Below are 24,152 nucleotides of genomic sequence, written 5' to 3'. Positions count from 1 at the left end.
CTTTGAATTACTGATCCTCTTGCCTCCACCTCTTGAGTCCTGGTATTACAGATATGTGCCACCACATCAGGTCTATGCAATGTAGGTGATGGAACCTAGGGCTTCATGAATAATAGACAAGCACTCTACCAACTGAGACACAGCCTTAGCCCCCTCCACTTTTTTTTTTTTTTTTTTTTTTGCAAGCTGAGACAGAGAGGGACAGTAAAAATGACTTGAGAGAGAATGGGTGTGTCAAGGCCTCTGGCCACTACAAGTGAACTCCAGACCTATGCTCTTTATTTGTACATCTCACTTTTCATGGGTACTTGGGAACTGAACCCAGGTTACCAGGCTTTGCAAGCAAGTGCATTTAAACTCTAAGCCACTTCCCTAGCCTATGCCCTTGAGACAAGGTTTCAATATGTAGCCTTGTCTGGCCTTAAACTTGCTCTCATCCTCCTGTCTCTATGCTGGTCATTGATAGGCCTGGGTGTGAGGCCTACTGGAACTACCTGAGCTTAGCTAAGTTTGGCGACCTGTCTCTGGCCAGCTAGGACTCAGCAAGACGCCTAATGGCTTCCTGTCTGCTACTTCTGCACAGGAGTTGGAATTATCATTTCAATAGTCACAGTTTACTATTGGCCCTTACCTCTTCCCCCATCCTAAAATCCCTGCCTTTGTCCCCAACATTATATAGGCAACTGCTTGTAAAAATAAAGTGAGTTCCTGTGGGTTCCTGCTTCCACAAGACTCCTGACTCAGTGTGGTGACTAGGAGAGGTTCTGAGTTGTCTGACATGCACCCTCTTCCTCAACACCTTGGGAGGAACCAGCGGGCCTGGTCCCTCCTCAGCACTACCCGCCAGGAGAGCCCGGCACCTGGCGCCCAACATGGGAACCTGGCAGACTAGTGCCCCGTGTGAGGCATTCTCGTTAAGGAGGTCAACCAGTGTACATGTGCGGGTGAGTGTACCCTCATAAGTTATGAGGCAGTCTTCATATTTAATGTGCTAAACTTTGCTTCTATAGCCTGTACTTGCTTGTCAACATCTCTTCATTCTCTTTCTCTTTCCTTTCACTTTTGGATCCTGACAAGCTACATCTGCAGCTTTTGTATTTCTAAACGGGTCATATGTCCCTAGTGGACACACTGTATGGCTTTTGACCTTTAGGCTTGTGCTTCTCTCTCTCTCTGCTTGGGCCTGTGAAGGCAGGCCTGCTTTTTCTGCCATTATGGAACTTCCCCTGGATCTGTAGGCTTCAATAAATATCCCTTCCTCTATAACTGTACCTGGTCTGGAAGTGTATCTCAGCAAACCTTAAGCTGTCTGATATAGAACTTGATACCGAGAAGTGGACTGAGATAAACCTGACCATGTGGATGTTAATCTTTTGGAACCTTGGTTTTGGAGGAATAGGCATGGACTTGGTGCTTGCAACTGAAGGTGTCTTCTGGAGTGGTAAGCCAAATTTTATGGACTATTCTGATGAGAATCTGAGAATGCTAAGTGCAGACAGCATTGAACTTCGAGGCTTGGCTTATGAGCTTTCTAAGGGAAAGGAAAGACTGCAGAGGACTTTGTTGGAACTGGGCTACTGGCATAAGGGCTGGCTGCATCTTGCTGCCCAGGCCCAGAGTGTTTAATCAAGGTTAAATTTGTAATGGACTGATGTGCTTAGCTAGAGATATTGGACTGAAAGATTTAAGTTTTTTTTTTTTTTTTTTTTCAAAGTAGGGTTTCACTCTAGGCCAGGCTGACCTGGAATTCCCTATAGAGTCTCAGGATAGCCTAAAACTCATGGTAATCCTCCTACCTCCATCTCCCAAATGCTGGGATTAAAGGCGTGCACCACCACGCCCAGCTGAGATTTAAGATTTTAAGCTTAAAAAAAAAAAAAAAACCTCAAACAAGTTAAAATTACAGACACTGAGACTAATTTTAGGTTATGGTGGTTCAGTTTACATTGTTTTTGTCTCTCCTTGCTATGCCTTATAGCCATTAAAAATATTTACTCTGTGCCTTTATATGTTAGAAGTGTTTAACTTGCTTAATTTTACAGGTCTTAATAACTTATATTAGTCAAGACTATGGGGACTTTTAAAATTAAACTAAGTACAACTTATATATAATGTATAATGGTTATAAATCTACTGGGAGCCAAGAACAAAATGTGGTAATTTAAATAGATGGGCCCCCTCCTGGCAGCTCCTACTGGGCAATCCATCTCCTGGGAGACTGTCACGTGGCTCCCTTGAACTGACCCAGGTGGGGACAGGGGAAAAGTCTGACCTCTCGTGGTGAGTGGGCTCACTGATATTTTACTTTCAGTTGATACCTTTTCCTGTGCCTGCTGGGCATCGGCACATGCTGGGGAAAAATCTAAACATACAATTGGCCATATGTTTCAATGCTTTGCCATCCTTGGACTACCTGACCAAATTAAAACAGATAATGGCCCCTGCTTCATAAGCAAGGCCTTTGTAGATTTTCTCCAGACCTGGAAAATCTCACATTCCACAGACATCCCATACAACCCCCGGGGCCAAGCTATTGTTAAAAGATATAACCAGACTCTCAAATCTCAATTACAAAAACAAAAGGGGGAATCCTTACCCCCACAGACCAACTAAAAATGGCATTATTTACCCTAAATATTTTAAATTTTTCTAACAATTTATAATGTGTGATGGTTATAAATCTATTGGGCTCCAGGGGCGGAATGTGGTAATTTAAATAAATGGCCCCCAAATATTCAATTGTTTATTTGCTTGTAGTCTACATTCTACAGCCACCTGGCTGGAGTCAGTGCCATTGTGTGGATTTTAAGGTGTGATGGTGGGTTTCAGATTTCAATCTAAAGATATACAAAGTGTACCTAGCAGGAGTTCCTGAAGTGTGCTATGACTTTTGGCTTGTACTTTTTTTTTAAAAATTTTTATTAGCATTTTCCATGATTATAAAAAAATATCCCATGGAGGCTTGTACTTTTAATGTCTAACTATCCTTCATACTCACAGCTTTAAAGTAGCTCCTGAGAATGTTCAAACTGTGCCTCCCTTTAAGATCTTGGGCTCGATTCTTACCCTAGATACAGTTTCACCTGTTAGATGCTCTATATACTAGGTTTAAAAGTTAAAACTTGTTTGGAGTATCATATAGATTTTTAATGGATTTGTGTTACTTCTAAACAATATAATGACAGTCAGCAGCTTTGGGAAAATACATTTAAAAGATATTTTTAACATAATAATATTTCCTTGGATCTGATTCAGTTACATTCAGAGATTTTGTCTTTACAAAATAATCATCTTACTTTTGATGCAGCTAAAGCTGCTGATGACTTAATACCTGCTTTTAAGTCTGCCTTGCCTAGATGGAATTCTCTCACTTCTTAGATAGGAAGCTTTGTTGCTGCAGTTGTCTGTCTTTTGCTCATTCTGTGTCTGCTGCCCATACTTGTTAAATGCCTTTTGAGATCCATTATGGATATCTGTGCAGAAGTACATGGGATACAGCTACGGACTGACCCCGGCTTCCTGAGACATTACCTTAAAGTCCCTGCAGAGGCTGGTAGTCAAAGACAGGTAAGATTCTCTTGAGTTAGGTCAACCTAAGACAGGACATGAATGATGGAATTCATGTACCAATGACGGGTAAGGCCTAAATTTCATAGAGGACAACCTAAGACAGGCATAGCCTTTCTGCAACAAGGCCCAGAAGGGCCTGGTTCATAAAAAAAAAAATAAATAAATAAGGGGGAAGGAATTGTCTGGAGCCATTTGGTTGGCCTTGTATCCATAGCTCTGGGCCATTTGACAGCAAGACTTTAGCACCTACATGTAAGCAAGATTATACACATTCAGTGTTACTGATAAGAGCTGGCCATTCCTTAAGCCTATGCCTGTTTTATTGAGACAAGGTTTCAGTATGTAGCCTTGGCTGGCCTTAAACTTGCTCTCATCTTCCTGCCTCTGCCTCCCAAGTGCTGAGATGGCAGGGGTGTACCACATGCCTAATTTGAACATACTCTTCCATATGCTTCTATCTATTTTGCTCAAGGATGGTAACCTGGGCCATAACCAGTCCATTTAGCCTCCCTGCACAGTGGACTGTACCTAATCCAAGGCTACTGATAGCAACCTGGGCACTCCAAACTTACCAAGTGTATGTGGCCTGAAGAATATAAACATGAAGGCCTGAGCGAGGTCTTAGCCTTTTATCAATTTGTGGGTTTCAGGTATACATGCCAGGAAGTGTGGCCTGGGCTTCCCCAGAGGAAGTGATAGCAGGTTTTCAATTATTCCTTTTTTTTTTTTTTTAATAAGACAGGGTCTTTTGTATCTTAGGCTGGTCTCCAGCTCATTATATAGTGGAGGATAATCTTAAACTTTTGAACCTCTTGCCTCTATTTCCTGAGTATTAATATTACATTCTTGGTGCTGGGGATGGAACCCAGGGCCTTATACAAGTTAGGTCAGCGTTTTACCCACTGATCCACACCCCCATCTCAAGTCTTTTAACTTTTGGATGAGTTGATGGGCTCAGAAGGAAACTCCCAGCCAGGTACAGTGGTATAAGCCTACCAACCCGGCATTTGGAGGCTGAGGCAGGGGAATTGCAGCAGTTTCAAGCTAGACTAGGCTGACAGGGTGTCATGCCATCCTTGTAGCCTTCACCATCACCTGGTACAGAGGGCTTGCTCTAAGTTCAACAGTGGCCTAGGCCAAGCCTGAACCACATCAGAATAATGAATTCACAGGGAGTAGTATTTGAGGACACAAATATTAGGCCCCAGCAGCCAGCAGAGCATGACTGCCAGGGCTGTGTACCAAGAAAGAGCAGCTGTGGTAACAGTGGATCTGGTGAGGGGGCCCAGAGGCAACGGCACTTACCATATCTGAAGCTTAATCCTCTTGCCATCAAGCTCTATGGTCCGAATTTTAAAGTCAATTCCTGAAAGAGGAGGAAAGAGCAAAGGCATTACTGTTAGCTAGCTTCCAGAGCTGCCCTGGAGACAGGTGCTGCCAATCTGAGCAAGATAACAGGCCTTAGCTTATGGAGTGCCTTCTGAGCCTCAGGATCCCCTCCATTCCTACAGGTCTGGATGCATCTGGAGTATTTTCCCAGCACAGAAGTGGAACCTGAGTTTTATTTGTTTATTTATTTTTAAGTGTTTCAAATAGGATCTCACTCTCTCTAGCCCAGGCTGACCTGGAATTCACTATGCAGTCTTAGGGTGACCTCGAACACATGGTGATTCTCCTTCCTTTGCCTCCCAAGTGCTGGGATTAAAGGTGTGTGCCACCATGCCTGGCAGAAGCTGAAGTTTTAAGGGCAGGTGGGAGCAGCCTGAGGAAAGGTGATGAGGGATGGGCCAGTATAATTCAGGAAGCTGAGCCTTGATGACATCCTTTGCTATTACCAGTAGGTACTGTCTCCTCTCCAAGACTCACAGTGGGCCTCCCAGAGGCCTTTGCAGGCTGAGACCTGGCAATTCCCACCACTGTACCTGGTCCACTTATCCCATAATGCACCATGAAGCACATGAACCACAGCTTGTGCTAGTTTTACTCAGGATGGTTTCAAACTTGCTATGTAGCTGAGGATGACCTTAAACTTCTGATCTTCCTGCCTGAGTGCTGGGATTACAGGCATGTGCCTCCATGTCCAACTTGCTCAGAGGATAGGTGGTCCTTGCCTCTCAAAGGTCTGTCCCAAGGTCACCTCCTATGATGCCTTCCTGATGGTGTCACCTTCTCTACTACCTAGTGCTTCAATCCTCTTGGCCAGGATGACCTTGCACCAACCTCCCCCCACCCCCCAACACACACTCCCAATACTCCTTAGCCAACTCCCTTCATATTCCCTCTGGCAACCATGAATAGTACAGTCTTTGACCCTGTGTCAAAAAAGTAGACAGGATACCTGAGGTTGTCCTCTGGCCTTCACATGCATGAGGACCTTACACACACACAAACACACACACACACACACACACACACACACACACACACACACACACAGAGAGAGAGAGAGAGAGAGAGAGAGAGAGAGAGAGAGAGAGAGAGAGAACACGAACAGCAAAAGAAATGTTGTTCAGCTACCCTGTGTTCCAAGATCTTGTCCATCAGGGTGTTCAGTGCACATGTAGGTTATGAACACTTGTCTCTGGCCATGCCACACTGCCCTGAGGCTGTTTTCTGCTTTATGAGGTAGACTCTAACTCCAGCTCAGGACAACCTGAACTCACAATGTAGCACCAGGCAGGTCTCAGACTCACAGTGATCCTCCTGTCTCTGCTTCCTGTGTGCTGGGATTAAAGGTATTTTGTTGTTGTTGTTTGTTTTGAGACAGGGCTCCTCCCTATTGTATAAACTTTGCCTAGGGAGTTGTGAATAAACATCTGATCCTATCAATGATAGATCGAAGCCATAATTCTACCCAATCTGAGCTTAACAAATCAATGAGCTTTTATGTGGGATTAGTTACAAAGCACAGCAAGGAACATGGGTGCCCCTTAATGCAGGTGCATCACCAAAAAGTCCCAACCCAGCAAGGATGATGAGTTGTCTACAGATGCATAGATTGGAATCCCCCTTCAGCTAACCTTACATCTCCATATGCCTGAGCTCATGCAGAGGGGCAAAATTCTACATAGGTGGCAGGGCGGGGCAGGAGGGAGTGGCTGGAATCTCAGCTGAGGCTCTTATGACCCTCCCCACCAATCCATCTATGATGGGTTATCAATAGGCTGATTTTGAGGAGTTTATTACCACAGCTGGAATGATTAAAACAGTAATGGCTGTTATACTAGGAGGACAATGGTCCACAACACAATGTAGTCCAGACTGGCCTTGAACTTGTTTATAACCATTCTCCTGCCTCAGTGCTAGGATTATGACATATGCCACCAGGCCCTGAGTCCTCCATAGACCTGAATCCTCTCTGTGTGAGGTACCTAAGGCAATCTATCTACACACTGTGTGCACACTTGTTATGTAAGGAAGAATGACAGGAAGCCAAGTCCACACATGCTCAGCACAGGTGGAACTTTAAAGATATATTCCATCAGATGGTTAGAAAAAAATGTGGTACATATACACAATGGAGTATTATTTCAGCCATGAAGAACAAAAGCATGCCATTTTATGGGTGTGGTGACACACACCTTTAATCTCAGCACTCAGAGGTAGAAGGATTGTGGTGAGTTCAAGGCCACCCTGAGACTACATGGTGAATTCCAGGTCAGTCTGGGTTAGAGCAAGACTCTACCTCTAAAAACCAACAAAACAAAACAAAACAAAACAAAACAAAACAAAACAAAACACCCCCGAAACAAAACAAAACAAAGAAAAACAAGCATGACATTTGCAAGAAAAAGGATAGATTTGGAGATCATTATGTTATAAAGAAATAAGCCAGTCTCAGACAAATATCACATTGTTTTCTTATGTGCAGAGTCTAGATCTAAAGAAAAAAAGAGGACATGAAACTAGATGGTGGACTATTTGGGGAAATGGAATGAGTGATGAGAAGTGAATAGTACCAAAGTACTTTGCATATAGGTATGAAATGTTGTAACAAAACCTTTTATTTTATGCAAGTGATATTTGCTAACAAAAAAATTAAAATTTGGCCAGGAATGGTGGCTCACTTCTATCATCTCAGCACTTGGGAGGCTGGGCAGGAAGACCAGGACACTAAAGCCAGTCTGGTCTATATGAGATGCTCTTTAACCAACAAGAACAAAAAGGGAGAGGGCAGGATGAATGGACATACAGCAACACACTGTCTACTGGTGCCGGTAGATTTACACAGCACTTCCATGAATGCCATTTGTTTCACTGAAGCAATGAACGGACCCTGAGGATGCAGTGGGGCCCGAGTCAGGCTGGTGAGAAGTGATGCCAGAGTCATGGGGCCAAGTTCACACCACAAACGACTGATGGGGCTTATGAGAACTGCCTTGGCAAAACTTAACCAGGGATTCTACAAAATGAACAGCCACTCAATTCTGGATCTCTCAGAGGAGCTCCTCCTGTGTCAATACAGATTACCTTTGTGTATTATTTCAGGACTTAGTGGTTGGTCCAGGAGGGACTCTCCTTGAAACATGCCACATTTTTTACCATGGAAGCCCAGTGACACACAACAGCCTGGCAGGACAGTTCAGTCTGCTGAGCCCGGAACAATACTCTGGTCTAGAGTCCTCCTGGGTTTCATTACAAGGCTTGAATATTATGAGGCCATAATTTCAAGGTCAAGGCAAATTAAACTTTCATAGATGACCAAGGCCTATAGAAACCGAAGAGAAGAACACTGGGCTGAGAGGGAGGGATCCTGGGTTCCAGTCCTATTTACCTGACTCAATGATCTTGACTGAGTCACACCTCATCTATACATAAAGAATTTGATCTCCCTGGAGACCTAAAGTGCTAAGTGAGTTTTCCTGTCAACAATTAAGGACCAGCTGTGGTGGGCTAGAGAGATGGCTTAGTGGTTAAGGTGCTTGCCTGTGAAGCCTAAGGACCCTTATAAACTAGATGCACAAACTGGCACATGCATCTGGAGTTTGTTTGCAGTGGCTAGAGGCCCTGAGGTGCAAATTCTCTCTCTTTCTTTCTCTATCTGCCTCCTTCTCGCAAATAAAATAAAATAAAATATTAAAAAATATTTATAAAAAAGACCAGCTGTGGGCTGGGATGATAGATCAGTGGGAAAAGAGCTAGTTGCACAAGCATGAGGACCTGAATTTGGCACCTCAGAATGACTTTAGAAGGTAGGCATTGTGGTGCACACCTGTAATCCCAGCACTGGGGAGGTGGAGACAGGAGGTTCCCTGGTGTCAGCTAGCTACTCTAGCTTCAGTGCAAAACTGCTTCAAAAATAAGTCGGGGTGGGGGGGACAAGCCCAGAAGGATTTACAGATGAATTTTACAAGACCTTCATGGACAAACTAACACCAATGCTTTTCAAACTTTTCCATAAAATAGAAAAGGGAGGAATCCTACCAAACTCTTTCTATAAAGCCAGCATCACCATGATACCAAAACCAGACAAAGATAGAACAAAAAAAAAAAAAAAGAAAATTATAGACCAATCTCCCTCATGAACACATATGCAAAAATTCTCAACTAAATATTGGCAAACAGAATATAAGACTATATCAGAAAGATCATTCACCCCAACCAAGTAGGCTTTATCCCAGAGATGCAGGGATGGTTCAACACACACAAATCAATAAATGTAATACATTATATAAGTGGACTGAAGGTCAAAAATCACATTATTATCTCATTAGATGCAGAAAAACCATTTTGACAAAATCTAACATGCCTGCATGATAAAAGTCCTACAGAGACTGGGACTAGAAGGAATATATCTCAACATAATAAAGGCTATTTATGACAAACCTACATCCCACAAAATACTAAGTGGAGAAAAACTTGAAGGTTTTCTATTAAAATCAGGAACAAGACATGAGTGTCCACTGTCACCTTTTATATAATATAGTGCTGAAGTTTTAGCCATAGCAATAAGGCAAGAGACACACATAAAAGATACAAAATGGAAAGGAAGAGATCAAGTTATCATTATTTGCAAATGACATGATTTTATACATAAAGGACCCTAAAGACTCTACAGCAAACTGTTAGAGCTGATAGAGCCTTCCTATACGCTAACAACAAACATACAGAGGATGAAATCAGAGAATAACTTCCATTCACTATTGCATCAAAAAAAAGTACTTTGTAATAAACCTAACCAAGGAAGTGAAGGATCTCTACAATGAAAACTTTAATAAAACACTCAAATAAAAAATTGCAGAAGACACTAGGAAATGGAAAGATATCCCTTGGTCTTGGATTGGAAGAATCAATATTGTGAAAATGGCAATCTTACCAAAAGCAATCAACACATTTAGTGCAATTACCATCAAAATTCTAATGGCAATCTTCACAGAATTAGAAAAAACAATCCAAAAATTCATTTAGAATCACAAAAACCCTCATATATCTAAAACAATTTTGAGCAACAAAAATGAGGCTAGTGGTATCACCATACCTGATTTTAACCTATATTACAGAGACATAGTAAGACATAGCATGATACTGGCACAAAAACAGACATATAGATCAAGGGAACAGAATAGAGGACCCAGATGTAAGTCCAGGTAGCTATAGTCACCTGATCTTTGACAAAAATGCCACAAATATTCACTGGAGAAAAGACAGCCTCTTCAGCAAATGGTACTAGTCCTTTTCTTTTTCCATGCACAAGAATTAAGTCCAAATGGATCACAGACCTTAACATCAGACCCAAAACTCTCAAACTGCTAGAGGAAAAAGTAGGGGAAATCCTTCAACATATTGGTTTCAGCAAAGACTTTCTGAATATAATCCTATATAAGAATCCTATAAGAGAAACTGCTCAAGAAATAAATCACAGATCAGCTGTTGGGACCTCATGAAATTACAAAGCTTTTATACAGCAAAGGACACTATGAACAGAGCAAAGAAGAAACCTACAGAATGGGAGAAAATCTTTTCTGGCTATACATTTGACAAAGGATTAATATCTGGGATATACAAAGAACTCAAAAAACTAAATAATAATAAATCAAACAATCCAATTAAAAAATGGGCTATGGAACTAAATAGAGAGTTCTCAAAAGAAGAAATACAGATGGCATATAAGCATCTAATAAAATGTTCTGCATCCCTAGTCATCAGGGAAATGCAGATTAAAACTATGTTGAAATTCCATCTCACTCCTGTCTGAATGGCTACCATCATGAAAACAACTGACCATGAATGCTGGTGAGGATGCGGAAAAAGAGGAACCCTTCTACACTGTTGGTGAGAATGCAATCTGGTCCAACTATTGTGGAAGTAAGTGTGGAGGTTCCTGAGACAGCTAAAAATAGATTTACCATATGACCCAGCTATAGCTCTCCTAGGCAGATATCTTAACGACTCGTCTCACTACCTTAGAGATACTTGCTCAACCATGTTTATTGCCGCTGTATTCACAATAGCTAGGAAATGGAACCAGCCTAGATGTCCCTCAAATGATGAATGGATCATGAAGATGTGGCACATTTACACAATGGAGTTCTACTCAGCGGTAAAGAAAATAAAGTTATGAAATTTGCAGGAAAATGCATGGAATTAGAAAGGATTATACTAAGGTAACCCAGGCCCAGAAAGCCAAATGTCACATGTTCTCTCTCATTTGTGGCTACAAATGATTGGACTTCTATGTGAGTAGGAATAAAACCCAGCAGCAGAGGCCAGCAAGCTAGAAAGGGGATATAAATGGAATAGCAAGGGAGGGAGGAGGGACTTAATAGGATGGCATTGTATATTTGTAAGTAGAAGAACAGATTAATGGAGGTGAAAAGGCCTAGTGAGGTCAGGGGAAGAGAATGCATAAAGGAAAGGTGGAGGGAGGGCTAATCTAAATCTAAGAGGATATAAATAAGTCATATGGAAACCCACTTTTTTGGACAATGGAACACTCAGAAGCCATAGATTGTTATTAGAAAAATTTCAGAGCCAGGGACGGGATACTTTCCAGTGAGTTGTTGGCCAGGGCGGTGTCTGATGCCCTCCAAATGTTACAGGCCATTGCCGAGGCTCTTGGTTTCCCACTAGGAATAGATGGTGAGACCCTACTGCTGAAGACTCTGGGACTGCAAGGTCACTGTGAAATCCTGCTGGAGATGAACTGATAACCTCCTCTATGTAGACCAACTGACAGAAAGCTGGAAAAATCTACCCTGTATGCAGTTCAATGGGAGAGAGAGAAATCTCCAGTGGAGATACTCAACAGTGGACACTACAAGCCTTAAATTTGGCCAGCCAGGCGAAATGAGCCATCGGGTACAATAATGGTATGTCTTTTGGGGGGGAAACCAACCACTCTCTAATTGGACTGGAGGCCTACTCTATGGGAGGGGGAATACAGCCTTGATACCGAAAACATACAACAGGGGTAGTTATGTGCCCTAGAGGTGTAATGTCTGCTGCTGTTGGTCTAAATGTATATACTATGGTTACCAAACTGCCCAGTAAGCACTTCTCTTAATGTTCATACCCATATAGTAATGGTATTCTCACTTTTGGTTAGAGAAGCTTCTCTTTTCAGATGGTGGTGACCTTGGGATGACTCAGAAAGCATCACAGAGCTGAGAAGAAGTGACAGAGGAGTGCTCAGCATTGAAATGTCTATCACATCTTCGAAGGATCAGGGTCCATTCTGGAAGAGGTGGCAGAAAGAATGCAAGAGCCAAAGGAAGGGTAGGACTCCTCACAACGTGCTCCTCCAGACACAAAATGGTCTGCATATCCATGCCCTCACAGTACCTAACCACACAAGACTATCATAATAGTAGGTAAAAGGTCATAACATTAAAATGAAAGAGAAACTGATTGAGAGTGGGAGGGGATATGATGGAGAGTGGAGTTTCAATGGGGAAAGGGAGGAGGGAGGGAATTACCATGGGTTATTGTCTACAATTATGGAAATTGTCAACAAAAAATAAATTAATGTGTGGGGGCTAGAGAAAGAGAGATCAGCAGTTAAGGCCCTTGCTTGAAAAGCCTAAAGACCCAGGGTTCAAATTTTCAGTGCCCATGTAAAGCCAGATGCAGAAGGTGGTGTATGTGTCTGCAGTTTGTTTGCCATGGTGAGAGGTCTTGGCACACCCATTCCCTCTTTCTCTGATAAATAAACAACAACAACAACAAAAAATGGGAAGTGATTAAAGAAGACATCTGGTGTTGACCTTCACATGCACACCTGCACACATCTACCTGCACACACATGGTCCCCACAAAAATACATACATACATACATGCACACAACACATATATATATACACAGCTGGGTAGTCTCAACACGTAGGACTCTGAGTTAAGAGGACTGCTACAAGTTCAAGGTCAGCCTAGGCTATAAAGTGAGACCCTGTTTCAAAAGGTGGGAGGGGGAGGACTGGAACGATGGCTCAGTGATTAAATGTGTTTCTTGTACAAGCATAAGGGCCTGAGGGTTACTGAAGATCATTCAAGTTCAAATCTCCAGAACCTATGTTAAACAGCTGAGTGTAGCCACGTGTACTTGTAACCCCAGTATTGTAGGGGAGCAGAAATCGGGAATCACAGGAGTTTGTGACAAAACCAGCAAGCTCTGGGATCAGCAAGACACTCTGGCTAAAACCAGAATGGATGGAAGAGCAATGCAGCAGGACACTTTTTATGTTCTACTCCAGCCACCTTAGGCAAGCACACTCTGCTGCAGGTGAGAAAAGAGGTGCTGCAAAGGCACATACCTAAGCCTATACCACACACACAGGAAAAAAAAAAAAAAAAAGCTAGGCATGGTGGTGCATGCCTTTAATCCCAGCCCTGGGGAGGCAGAGGTAGGAGGATCACTGTGAGTTCAAGGCCAGACTAAGACAACATAGTGAAATCACAAAGAATAATAAACAAAAGAAAAATAAATGGGGCTGTAGATGTGGCTGTTGGCAGTGCATTTGTCTAGCACAAGAGTTTGGGTTTGACCCCCACCTCTATACAAACAAGGTATGGTAGCTCACACCTGTAATACTAGCACTCACACTCAGCAGGTAGTGGAGGAGGACCAGGAGGTCAGTGTCATCCATGGCTACATAGTAGGTTGAAGGCTGGCCTGGACATGAGACCCTATCTTAAAAAAAAAAAAAAAAAAAAAAAAAGAAAGAAAGAAAAAAAGAAAAGATACCCTGAACTGTTGTCACCTGTTTGTGCTGAGCAGGAAATGTCTGAGGGTCTGGGAAACAGAGGTCTGGGATGACAGTAAGCCATAGCTTGTGGCAATTCAATGCACTTCCTGGCTAGGTGGGACGCTACCCACAACCCTTCTGTTTCCTTCAGAGGGCATTTGGCATGGGTGACTCATTATATGGTTCTGACCCTCGACCATATGACAGTGGCCAAGGCAGACAGAGCTATTCCTATTCTGAACAAAATGAAGGGCTGGGGAGGTGAGTCAATTGTTAAAAACCTTGCCTTGCAAACTGGGTGTGGTGGCACATACCTTTAATCACATCACTTAGGAGGCAGAGGTAGGAGGATTGCTGTGGGTTCAATGCCACCCTGACACTACATAGTGAATTCCAGGTCAGCCTGGGCTAGAGGGAAATCCTACCTCAAAATAAAATAAAATAAAATAAAAATAAAAAACTTGCCTTGCAAGCATAGGGACCTGAATTTGATCCATAGCACCCATGTAAAATGCTGGGTAAGGTACTATACACCTGTAATACCAGCTCAAGGGAAGCAGAGACAGGAGAATCTCTGGGGCTGTGTAGCTAGCCAGTCTAATCTACTTGGTGAGCTCCAAACCAGAGAAAAACCCTTTGAAAAGAATGTTCCTGCCGGGCGTGGTGGCACATGCCTTTAATCCCAGCACTTGGGAGGCAGAGGTAGGAGGATTGCCATGAGTTTGAGACCACCCTGAGACTCCATAGTAAATTCCAGGTCAGCCTGGGCTACAGTGAGACCCTACCTCGAAAAACCAAAAAGTTCCGAGGATGACATTTGGTTGTCCTCTTGCCTTCACATGCACACACAGATATGTGCTCCTCCCTACCACATAACCCATCCTGGCAAGGAGGATTCTAAAGAAATACTGTGCCCTTCCCTTAGGCTATCAGACTATTCCAACAGTAAACTTCAAGAAACTGGAATTTCTCCAGGAATCTCAAGTTGTGAGAAGGTAAAAGTTAAGAGATTTTGCATAGCACTGACAACCTGTCATATCATCTTGCAGAAGATACTGGAGTTGATGATGGGCAAGAAGCCTTTGACACTGCCTAGCTATGCCTGTCTCTGGTCCTCTAAGTAGAGTATGTTTAAGTAAACATAAACTTCATGGGAGGACCCTGAAAGATGGACTGAGTACATGAGTGTGTGTGTGGGAGGGCAGGGGGTTATCCACTGGATCTCTTTATCTTTCATCCTAATGTGATTACAGTGAATCAATCCCTTTTTCTGCTTTTCATGATATTTGGCACTTTTAAATTGGCTACTGAAGGACTGGGTGAGCCTGGTATGTTTGGGTTGTCTGGGTCCAGGCTGATTCTAACTTCAGTAACAGATATACACATAAACATGCACACACACATTAAAAATGGGATCACGGGCTGGGGAGATGGCTTAGCAGTTAAGGCACTTGCATGAGAAGGCTAAGGACCCCGGTTCAATTCTCCAGGACCTATGTAAGGAAGATGCATAAGGGCTGCATGCATCTGGAGTTCATTTGCAGTGGCTGGGGCCCTGGTGCACCTATTCTCTCTCTCTTCCTTTCTCTCAAATAAGTAAATAAATAAATAAAATAGAAAATATTTAAAAATGGGACCAGAGTGTTCAAGGGTGAATAGCACCTAGGATTCAGGAGTGATGACTTTCTATCCTATTCGTTCTATACTTGACAACAGACATGATAATTATTTTACAAAATAATTCCTGAAAGAGGGCTAAGATGGTATTAGCACACCATGGTGGGACCAGGGAGACAGCAAAACTTAACTTTACACAGAATCCATTCCCTAGGACTTTTAGGCTCAGTGACCATTCCCTCAATCCCGGCTCCTGAGCAGGGCCACACAGGTCCTAAGCCACTTTTTCACTGTGGGTCATGACTGTTTTGTGGCTAGGAGAGAAGTTGGCTTCCATTCTGTTCAAGGCACATATGGGAAAAGCAAAGTGACAGGCACTGTCCTGGGCTGTGTAACAGGCAAGTCAAGGCAGTGTTTGGTGGTGGCTGTTTCTAGTTTCTCCCAGAACCATTTTTATCTTACATCGCCTAGGGGATGACAAGTCACTCACCATGGCCAGCACCACTACTGAGGGGAAAAAAAAAAATCACAAGTGAAGGGTTAGAGGCAGGATCAAGGAAAGGGTCCAAGAGGGATAGAGGTTAGAAAGCATACAAACCAGCTTGTCTCTGGATGGCTTGGCCTGGAATTTTTGGGATCAGAGACACCTGTGGTCAAATCTCATCCCTGTCACCTGCGGCTGTGACCTTCAGCGAGTGACACACCCTCCCCCAGTTTCAAATTCCTCCTCGAGAGACAGGCTTATAATAGCACCTGTGTGACAATGCAGAACGAGCCTGGCAGTTCTCTAAGGTCAAATGTCACAGTTCTTGACCCCCGCCAAATTCCCATGTCTCAGTTTCCACTTCTGTAAAATGGGGACCTCCAAGAGAGGAGGGTTTGATTTGAGAATACAGTGAGATGACAAGCTCCAAAACCCCCGCCCAAGACTTGCACTCTTTCATGAGCTGGCAGAGTTGCAGCCTCTGTGTCCCCATCTGCAGAATGGGCACTGGCGCCCCCACCACGACCCGGAAAGCCCGGCGTGGACGTCGAAGCAGCTGCTCGGCTCGAATTAGACCCCTGAATCCCTTTGGGAGCCCTCGGCCCGGGTTGATCCCACAGCCCAGCCCCTCAGGGGCGCGCCGGTCTGGGCCTCCAGCGCCCCCGGTCGCTCCCCAGGCCCCGCTACCTATGGTGGAGATGAACGTGGAGTTGAAAGCGTCCTCGGAGAAGCGGAACAGGACACAGGTCTTCCCCACCCCCGAGTCCCCGATGAGCAGCAGCTTGAACAGGTAATCGTAGGTCTTCGCCATATTACACTCTCTCCCCGACGGGAAGTGCGGCCAGGGCCTCACCACTGGTCGCTAGGCACGTCCATCAGCACCGAGCCCGCCCTCTATTGGCTCCCGGCCCACCGCGCGTCCCCGCGGACAACGCCCGCCCTCAGCCCGCCTTTCCTGGGGAGACCTGGGGAAATACGCGAATCGGGTACGGAGCCGGAAGCAGCTGTAGCACTCTGTTCATTGGCTGAAGCTTGGGATAAAGCGGCCTGTGATTGGATAGCAGTGAAGAGTCGGGCTTCAAATGGGGACCGGCGCGGGGCCGTGGCATACTGTGTCTCCGCTTTCTTGGCCCCAACTCGAGTGGTCTCGCCCTTCCAGACCTGAGGGGCGTCAACCATTCCGAGGGCCAGTCGTTCGGGCCGGGCCTATGCAGAGCGCGCACGCGCACTGTGTAGACCGTTGGCTCCTGCAGAGGGCGCACACCCGCGGACGCCTCTATACCCTCCCTCACAAGTGTGCGCAGTCGCAACAGGCGCCGAGGTGAGAGCGGAGTGTGCACCTGGCTGTGATAATGGGTGAGCACGCTTCCGGGTCAAGCCTGCGGGAGGCAAAGAAAAGTGGCTTTTGTTGTATTCTCACAGCGTCCTGGAGACCTGCCCCAAGACCTTAGCGCTGGCGACAGGGCCTGCGTACTCCGCCACGTGAGCGACCACCCCGCCAGGAGCAGCTCCCAGAGCTGCATGATTTGTTAGAGTCGTCCTCTCCGGTGTCTCAGAGGTCTCAGCACCGGCCCGGGCGGTTAGGGCAGGGGCAGTTCCAGGTAACAGGGACTTTCGTTTTGTGTCCAAAGGTGCTCTCCACGCTTATTTTATGGTGAGAAAACTTGAGGCCATAGGAGGTGAAGTAGATTTTTCCAGGCGCTAAAGTGAGGAAGTGAGAAAGGTTTTTTCTTTTTTTTTAATGCATGTTCTGATATTTTTATTACATATTATTTTTATTTTAAAATAGTTTTAGTAATATTAATTTTGACATCTTAAATATACAATGTATTTTAGCTACATTCACCCATTACATTCCTTTGTCCTCCCACTGAAGCCATTTCTCAACTAGTCTCCAGGGTTTGTTGTTGTTTTGTTTTGGGTATTGAACCCAGGGTCTTGTGCATGTTACGCAAGCACTTTATCATTGAGCTACATCCCCCGCTTAAAAAACTTATTCTAGCTAGGCTTGCTGGCGCATGTAAATCCCAGGAGACAGGGTAGGATCACAGCGTTCAAGGCCAGCCTGAGACTACATAGTGAATTCCAGGTCGGCCTGGACTAGGATAAGAGCCTACTTCCAGAAACAAGAAGTAAAGTTATTATAATCTTCATTTGTACGTGTGTGTGCATGGGCCACCAGGGTCTTTTGCCGCTCCAAACAAATGCCTGTTGAGTTTTATGTGCAGGGCCAGCAGGTTTTGTAAGCAAGTGCCTTTACCAGTGAGCAGTCTCCCGCAGCCCCTCCCTGCTTTTTATTTGTATTTTTTTGAAGTAGGGTCTCACTTTAGCCCAGGCTGAACTGGAATTCACTATGTAGTCCAGGCTGGCCTCGAACTCAGAATGATCCTCTTGCCTGTCTCCCAAGTACTGAGATTAAAGGCATGTGCCACCATGCCTGGCTCCCACACCCTTTATTTTATTTATTTATATATATGTGTGTGTGTGTATGTATGTGTATATATATATATATATATGTATATATATATGTGTGTATATATATGTATATATACACACATATATATGTATGTGTGTGTGTATGTATATATGTGTATATATATGTATGTATGTATGTATGTAAATTATTCTTTTCCTGGCCTGGAGAGAGGGCTTAGCAGTTAAGGTGCTTGCCTGCAAAGCCAAAAGACCAAGGTTTGATTCCTCAGTACCCATGTAAGCCAGATGCACAAGGTATCCCATGCATCTCGAGTTCATTTGCAGCAGCTAGAGGCTCTGGTGCGCCCATATTTTCCTATGCCTTTCTCTTTCTCAACTAAAATATTAATCTTTGTTTTCTTTTCAAGTAGTGCTGGGATGGAATGCAGAGCCTTGTGCAAGCTAGGCAAGCACTCTGACTTTGAGCCACACCCGTAGTCCTGAAGCTTTTTTTTTTTTTTAGTTCAAACCACTGTGTAGCAGTGGCTAAGATTGGATCATACGGTTTCAACTGTGTCTCAGAGATGGCTTACTTTTAGGTCATTCTGGGGCATCAGAAAGGTGGAGGCCCATACAAAAGACATGCTGGAGGCTGGCCTCCATCTACATCTCTTGCCTTCCCCTTCATTCTTCTATTTATCTAGCTCTGGTTTAGCTAAGTTTCCATCACAGCCTTGCTCATTTTCTAGGCCTCCATCTCAGTGGTAGCTGATGCTTTTTTTTCCTCCCTGAGGCAAAGTGTTACTGTAGCCCAAGAACTCAGCCTGACAAGGAACTCATCCTCTGGAGTACTGGGACTAAAAGCATGCACCACCATGCCCAGCTAGTAGTTAATACTCTTAACCACTCTGGAACTGCTTTTAAGGCTTTTCTGTGGGTTCCTATTTATACAATACTGGTTTTCCTCAGGTTTCTTTCCAAGTTGTCATTTTCTGGATGATCTTTTCCTGTGGCTTCTTGTACCACTGCAATGATGTTTCTCAGTTCCTTATCCACTGCTCAGCATCCTTCTTTGTTTAATGGTTTTCTGGCCACCTGCCTTTGGATTTGTCAAAGGTACCTCAAGCTCAGCATGACGACTACTAAACTCTTAATCTGTTTTGACTATCTTTTTATCAATTAATTTCTGAGTAAGTGAAGCCTAAGTCAATTTTGACACTTCTGTTTGATCTTATACATCCTATTTCTTTTTATATATGTATTCATTTATGAGAGAGAGAAAGAATGGGCATACCAGAGCCTCTAGCCACTGCAAACGAACTCCCAATGCATGTGCCACCAACATGTATGGCTTACATGAGTTCTGGGGAGCCGAACCTGAGTCCTTAGGCTTTGCAGGCAAGAGCCTTAACCACTTAAAGCCATCTTTCCAGCCCACACATACTGTTTCTTATGGAGGTTCTTTTCTAATCCATAGTCAGATCATTCCACTTCTTCCTGACAACTTTCTCCCATACAGAGTACATCCTGTGTTGTGCTTATTCTGAAAAGCTTGCCTTTAAAAATAACAACAAAAACCAAAAATAAAAATGCCTCTAATATCCATCCATGGTCTCTAAGCAGGATGAAATAATCTTTATAGTATAATACCTGGTCCTAACCTCTTTTCCATCCATAGTCCATGAAATTGGGAATTCCTCATGAGCTGGGACAAGTCAGCTTAACAAACACTGAATTTAAAAAAAAAATTCAGTTTCACCATGCAAGGTGGTGCACATCTTTAATCCCAGCACTTGAAAGGCAGAGGTAGGAGGATTATTGAGAGTTCTAGGCCACATGAGATTACATAGTGAATTACAGGTCAGCCTGGGCTACAGTGAAACCCTATCTCAAAAAAAAAAAAAAAAAAATCAGTCTCTCTACTTGTCAAGACTATATAAGTCATCACTGTAGGGTAATGGGAAAAAAATTTCAACTAGTGTCATTCACACACCAATAAACCTTATTGGCAACATGTTGCCATTGCAGTGGCAAAGCTAAATATTTGTTACATTAAATGCAGAGCCACAATAATGACTACAACAGTATCTTGAGATTGGAATCTAACCTAATGGGGTGAGGGGAGAAAGACTCACATAAAGAAAGAACTTTTAAGCTGGGTGTGGTGGCGCACACGTTTAATTCAGGCACTGTAGAGACAGAGGTAGGAGGATTGAGTTTGAAGCCAGCCCAAGACTACATAGTGAATTTAAGGTCAGCCTGGGCTAGAGCAAGACTCTGCCTTGAAAAACTAAAAAAAAGAACTTTACAAGTAGTATGGACATTACCCATATAACCATCTAAATTCACAATATTAACACTGAATAGGAAGGAAAAATTGAGACTTTATAACAAAACTGCTTATATATTACATTAATAGTTTTTTTTTTTTTTTCCTTAGGTAGGGTTTTACTGTAGCTCAGGCTGACCTGGAATTCACTATGTAGTCTCACGGTGGCCTTGAACTCATGGTGATCCTCTTATCTCTGCCTCCCAAGTGCTAGGATTAAAGGCGTGTGCCACCACGTCTGGTTTACATTAATAGTTTTGGGGGGGCTAGAGAGATAGCTCAGTGGGTAAAGTGCTTGCTCTAAAATCATGAATACCTGAATTTGGTTCTCCAGCATCCATGTAAAATTTGGATGTGGTGGCACATGCCCATTATCATAGCATCAGTATTGGAGAGGCAGAGATAGGACCATCCCTGGAGGTTCAGTTGTTAGTCTAGGTTCAATAGGGAGACCCTGTCTCAATCAAGTGGACAGTGACTAATGAAGACACCTGACACTGACCTGTGGCATATACACAAGTGTGTACAAACATGAGTTCACACAAATGCAGGGGGAAAAAAATCACTTTCTCTTTTTGATTCCTTCCTTCTCTCCAAGGTAAGATCTTGGGGGAAAACAAGTACCAAAGCAATTCAGGTAGTGAAACTGCAGTAACTTAGACAGACCTGCTCTTAGTCCCTTGTTGTCCAGTCAGCTAAACTGTGTGATCACTTCCTTCTGATCACTTCCTCCACTACCCTGGGTTATTTTTTCCAAACATGCCTTCCTATGTGGAAGCAACCCCTACTCTGTCTAGTCCCATCCTGAAAATGAAGGCTAAGTGGACTCTCCTAATAAACCATTTTGTTTCTTTCACTCTAGACCAAATTAGTTCAGATTTTATCACTATGGGCTCAGGCTACTTTTCAACTTTTCTATTATGTAACACACAGAAAGTCTAACCCAAACAATGTGGTAGAAAAGAAGCTAAAAGTTGAACTGATTCACTGAATTACTGTAACAGTTAATTTTTGAGGAGGTAAAACTTATCTTTTTCAGAAAATGGAAAAAAATCCCAAAGAAGGAACTGTCCAGAAAGGGCTAAAACAAAATAAAATGGAGTTTATTGTTAGGGTGGCCTGAATACAGAAATGATTGATACGCAAATCGCCACATCTTGTGTGTTCACTTACCCCTCCCCTTGGCTATGAAAACTATAAAATGGAAATAAAATTTCAGCTGGGACCAAAGCTGCTTTGGAAGCTTTTTGGCCCCTGGGTAATAAATTCCTCTACTTTTACCCATACTGGTGTTGGAGTGATCTTTCCAGATAATTTCTACAAAATATCTGAAGGATCCCTCCAGCTCCCCATGAGATTTTCCTTTGCCATGACCCTGGTTGGTCAGGAAGGACTGCAGCTCCTGGGCCTACCGGCCTGCCAAAGGTCTCTGGAACTGGGAAGTGCACACCCCTCACAAGATTGCAGGGTCCCCTTCCAGGTGACCCGAGGAGACTGTGAAACCCCAGACCAGAGTTCCTGAGTGGAAAGAGATGAGGCTGATTCAGATATCTGGACCAAGTAATGAATGGGATTAGAAAAGAAAAATGTTTAAACTCTAAATGAATGAATGCATGTGTGAGGGGGAGATGGCCATCTGGTGTCTATATGCAAAGTGCACTTGATATGAATGTGTGTGCAAGTGTGCATGCCGCTCACAGCCCCAGGGCTGCAGAATGGCTTTGTCTTTGTGTCAGTTCTGCAGCACTGACACAGTGGGAAATTCGTTGGGGAAGTCCTCCACCAAGCCCACTGTCCTAGACTGCATGGTCAAAAACAAACCATACTTCAGAAGAGAATATTCAGGAGGTTATAATAGTAAGATGACATCAGAAAAACTAAAGGCCTCTCTGTAAATTAGGAAGGCCAGATTTTAATGTTGAATGGCCCCCAGAGTAAGCAGTGAAAGTAACTAAGATGATAGACAGCAAAAGTGAAAGATTCTCCTACTCCTAAAAGTTATAAAATGGCAAGATCAAGGAACTGCCCTGTAGCCCAGAAAGAAATCCAAAACTGTCCCTGGGAAAAACAAAACAAACAAAAAATCCCTGCTTAACTAGAGTCAGAACAGAAGCTTCAAGGCCAGAGATCACCCCCCCACACACACACCAGGTGCCTCCTAACACACTCTCCAGTAATGAGGTAGTAGTTAACAGAATTTAAAATTGGCAAAACCTAAGGCCACAGAAAGGAGGGATAAAAGGAGATAATTTTGTCTGAGAATGTGATGAAAGTTGCTCAAGCCCTAAACCCGACCACATACCTACCAGAAGATGAGGGAAAGCCCTTCCACACTTGGAGAGAAGGGTTATGCTATCCTGCTGTGTTCCCTAGGGGCAAAAGGTCAATCAGGAATAGCTAAATTCTGGGGCCAGTCCCAGGCAAATGCTAGAAACCTGGGGAAACTTGTCTGTCTTGCTCTCACATGCTGCAGCTGGGGCAGCTCTCCAAGGCAAAGATGAAATGGACTACACATGAGCAGGCACCTGTAATTGCAATGTGTCACTTACTGCTTCCCCAGCAGGGCTTGACCTATACGATGGCCAAATGGTCCTGGAATAGGAGGGGGAACCTGACACACAAGTCTCATTGGACAGAGAGACAAGACTCTTGGCTTATGCCACCCCGGGGAAATCCCTGAAGACTATGCTTTCTTGGCTTCCTAGCCTTGCAGACCCAGGGGGAACTGTTGGCACAGGGAATATCAGGGTCCTGGTCCCAACATGATGATGGGTGAGTCCCAAATTGCTGCAGACAGATGGGGACTTATTTTTTTCTGTTTCTGTTTTTTGAGGTAGGGTCTCAGTCTAGCCCAGGCTGACCTGAAATTCACTATGTAGTCTCAGGGTGGCCTCGAACTCCTGGTGATCCTCCTACCTCTGCCTCCCGAGTGCTGGGATTAAAGGCGTGCGCCACCACGCCCGGTTTCAGTTGGGGACTTCTTATAAGACATGTGTAACTGTTTTAAGTTTACTTTATCTGTCTATGCTTCTATGGAACTGCTGACAGATAATAGCCCTAAGGTTTGTGTCTAGATTGCGAAGTACTCAATGGTAAGTTCTTCCGAAAATTTCTAGAACTTCTAATAATGTTCTAATCTGTTTTTATATTTTTAAAATACGTGTTTCAGGGCTGGAGAGATGGCTTAGCAGTTAAGCGCTTGCCTGTGAAGCCTAAGGACCCCAGTTCAAGGCTTGATTCCCCAGGACCCACATTAGCCAGATGCACAAGGGGGCACATGCATCTAGAGTTTGTTTGCAGTGGTTGGAGGCCCTGGTGTGCTCATCCTCTATGTTTGCCTCTTTCTCTGTTGCTCTTAAATAAAAATGAATAAATAAATAAATAAATATATGTGTTTCAGAAAGCTGATAAAGAGGTTCAAAAAAATCAACAGATGATAAAATCTATATGTATATTCTGAGTAAGTAATTTAAGTCAAACCTAGTCTACTCTTATAAAATACTATTTCAAAGAACCTTTTGAGGGCAAAAGAAAAAAAACTTAAATGATCCAATTAAAA

The 24,152-nt window shown here is 43.7% G+C and overlaps 1 protein-coding gene across 2 annotated transcripts in view; it reads right to left on the bottom strand.

Moving 5' to 3' along the window:
* The window catches only part of Rab8a (RAB8A, member RAS oncogene family), a 46,055-nt gene extending 29,355 nt beyond the window's left edge, over positions 1-16,700 (bottom strand). Inside the window, exons 1-2 of one of the 2 annotated variants that reach the window (XM_045141136.1) lie at positions 16,537-16,700; positions 4,876-4,936 (exon numbers count right to left, since the gene is read on the bottom strand). In XM_045141136.1, the coding sequence (XP_044997071.1) occupies positions 4,876-4,936; positions 16,537-16,660 (185 nt within the window). In that variant the 5' untranslated portion in view covers positions 16,661-16,700. The remainder of the gene's footprint in view (positions 1-4,875; positions 4,937-16,536) is intronic. The other variant, XM_004665961.2, reaches the window with a different exon arrangement.
* Positions 16,701-24,152: the final 7,452 nt, after the last annotated feature.

Source organism: Jaculus jaculus, chromosome 1 (assembly GCF_020740685.1).
Source record: "Jaculus jaculus isolate mJacJac1 chromosome 1, mJacJac1.mat.Y.cur, whole genome shotgun sequence".
Taxonomy (NCBI): Eukaryota; Metazoa; Chordata; class Mammalia; order Rodentia; family Dipodidae; genus Jaculus; species Jaculus jaculus.
This window is presented reverse-complemented; position numbering and strand designations above follow the sequence as displayed.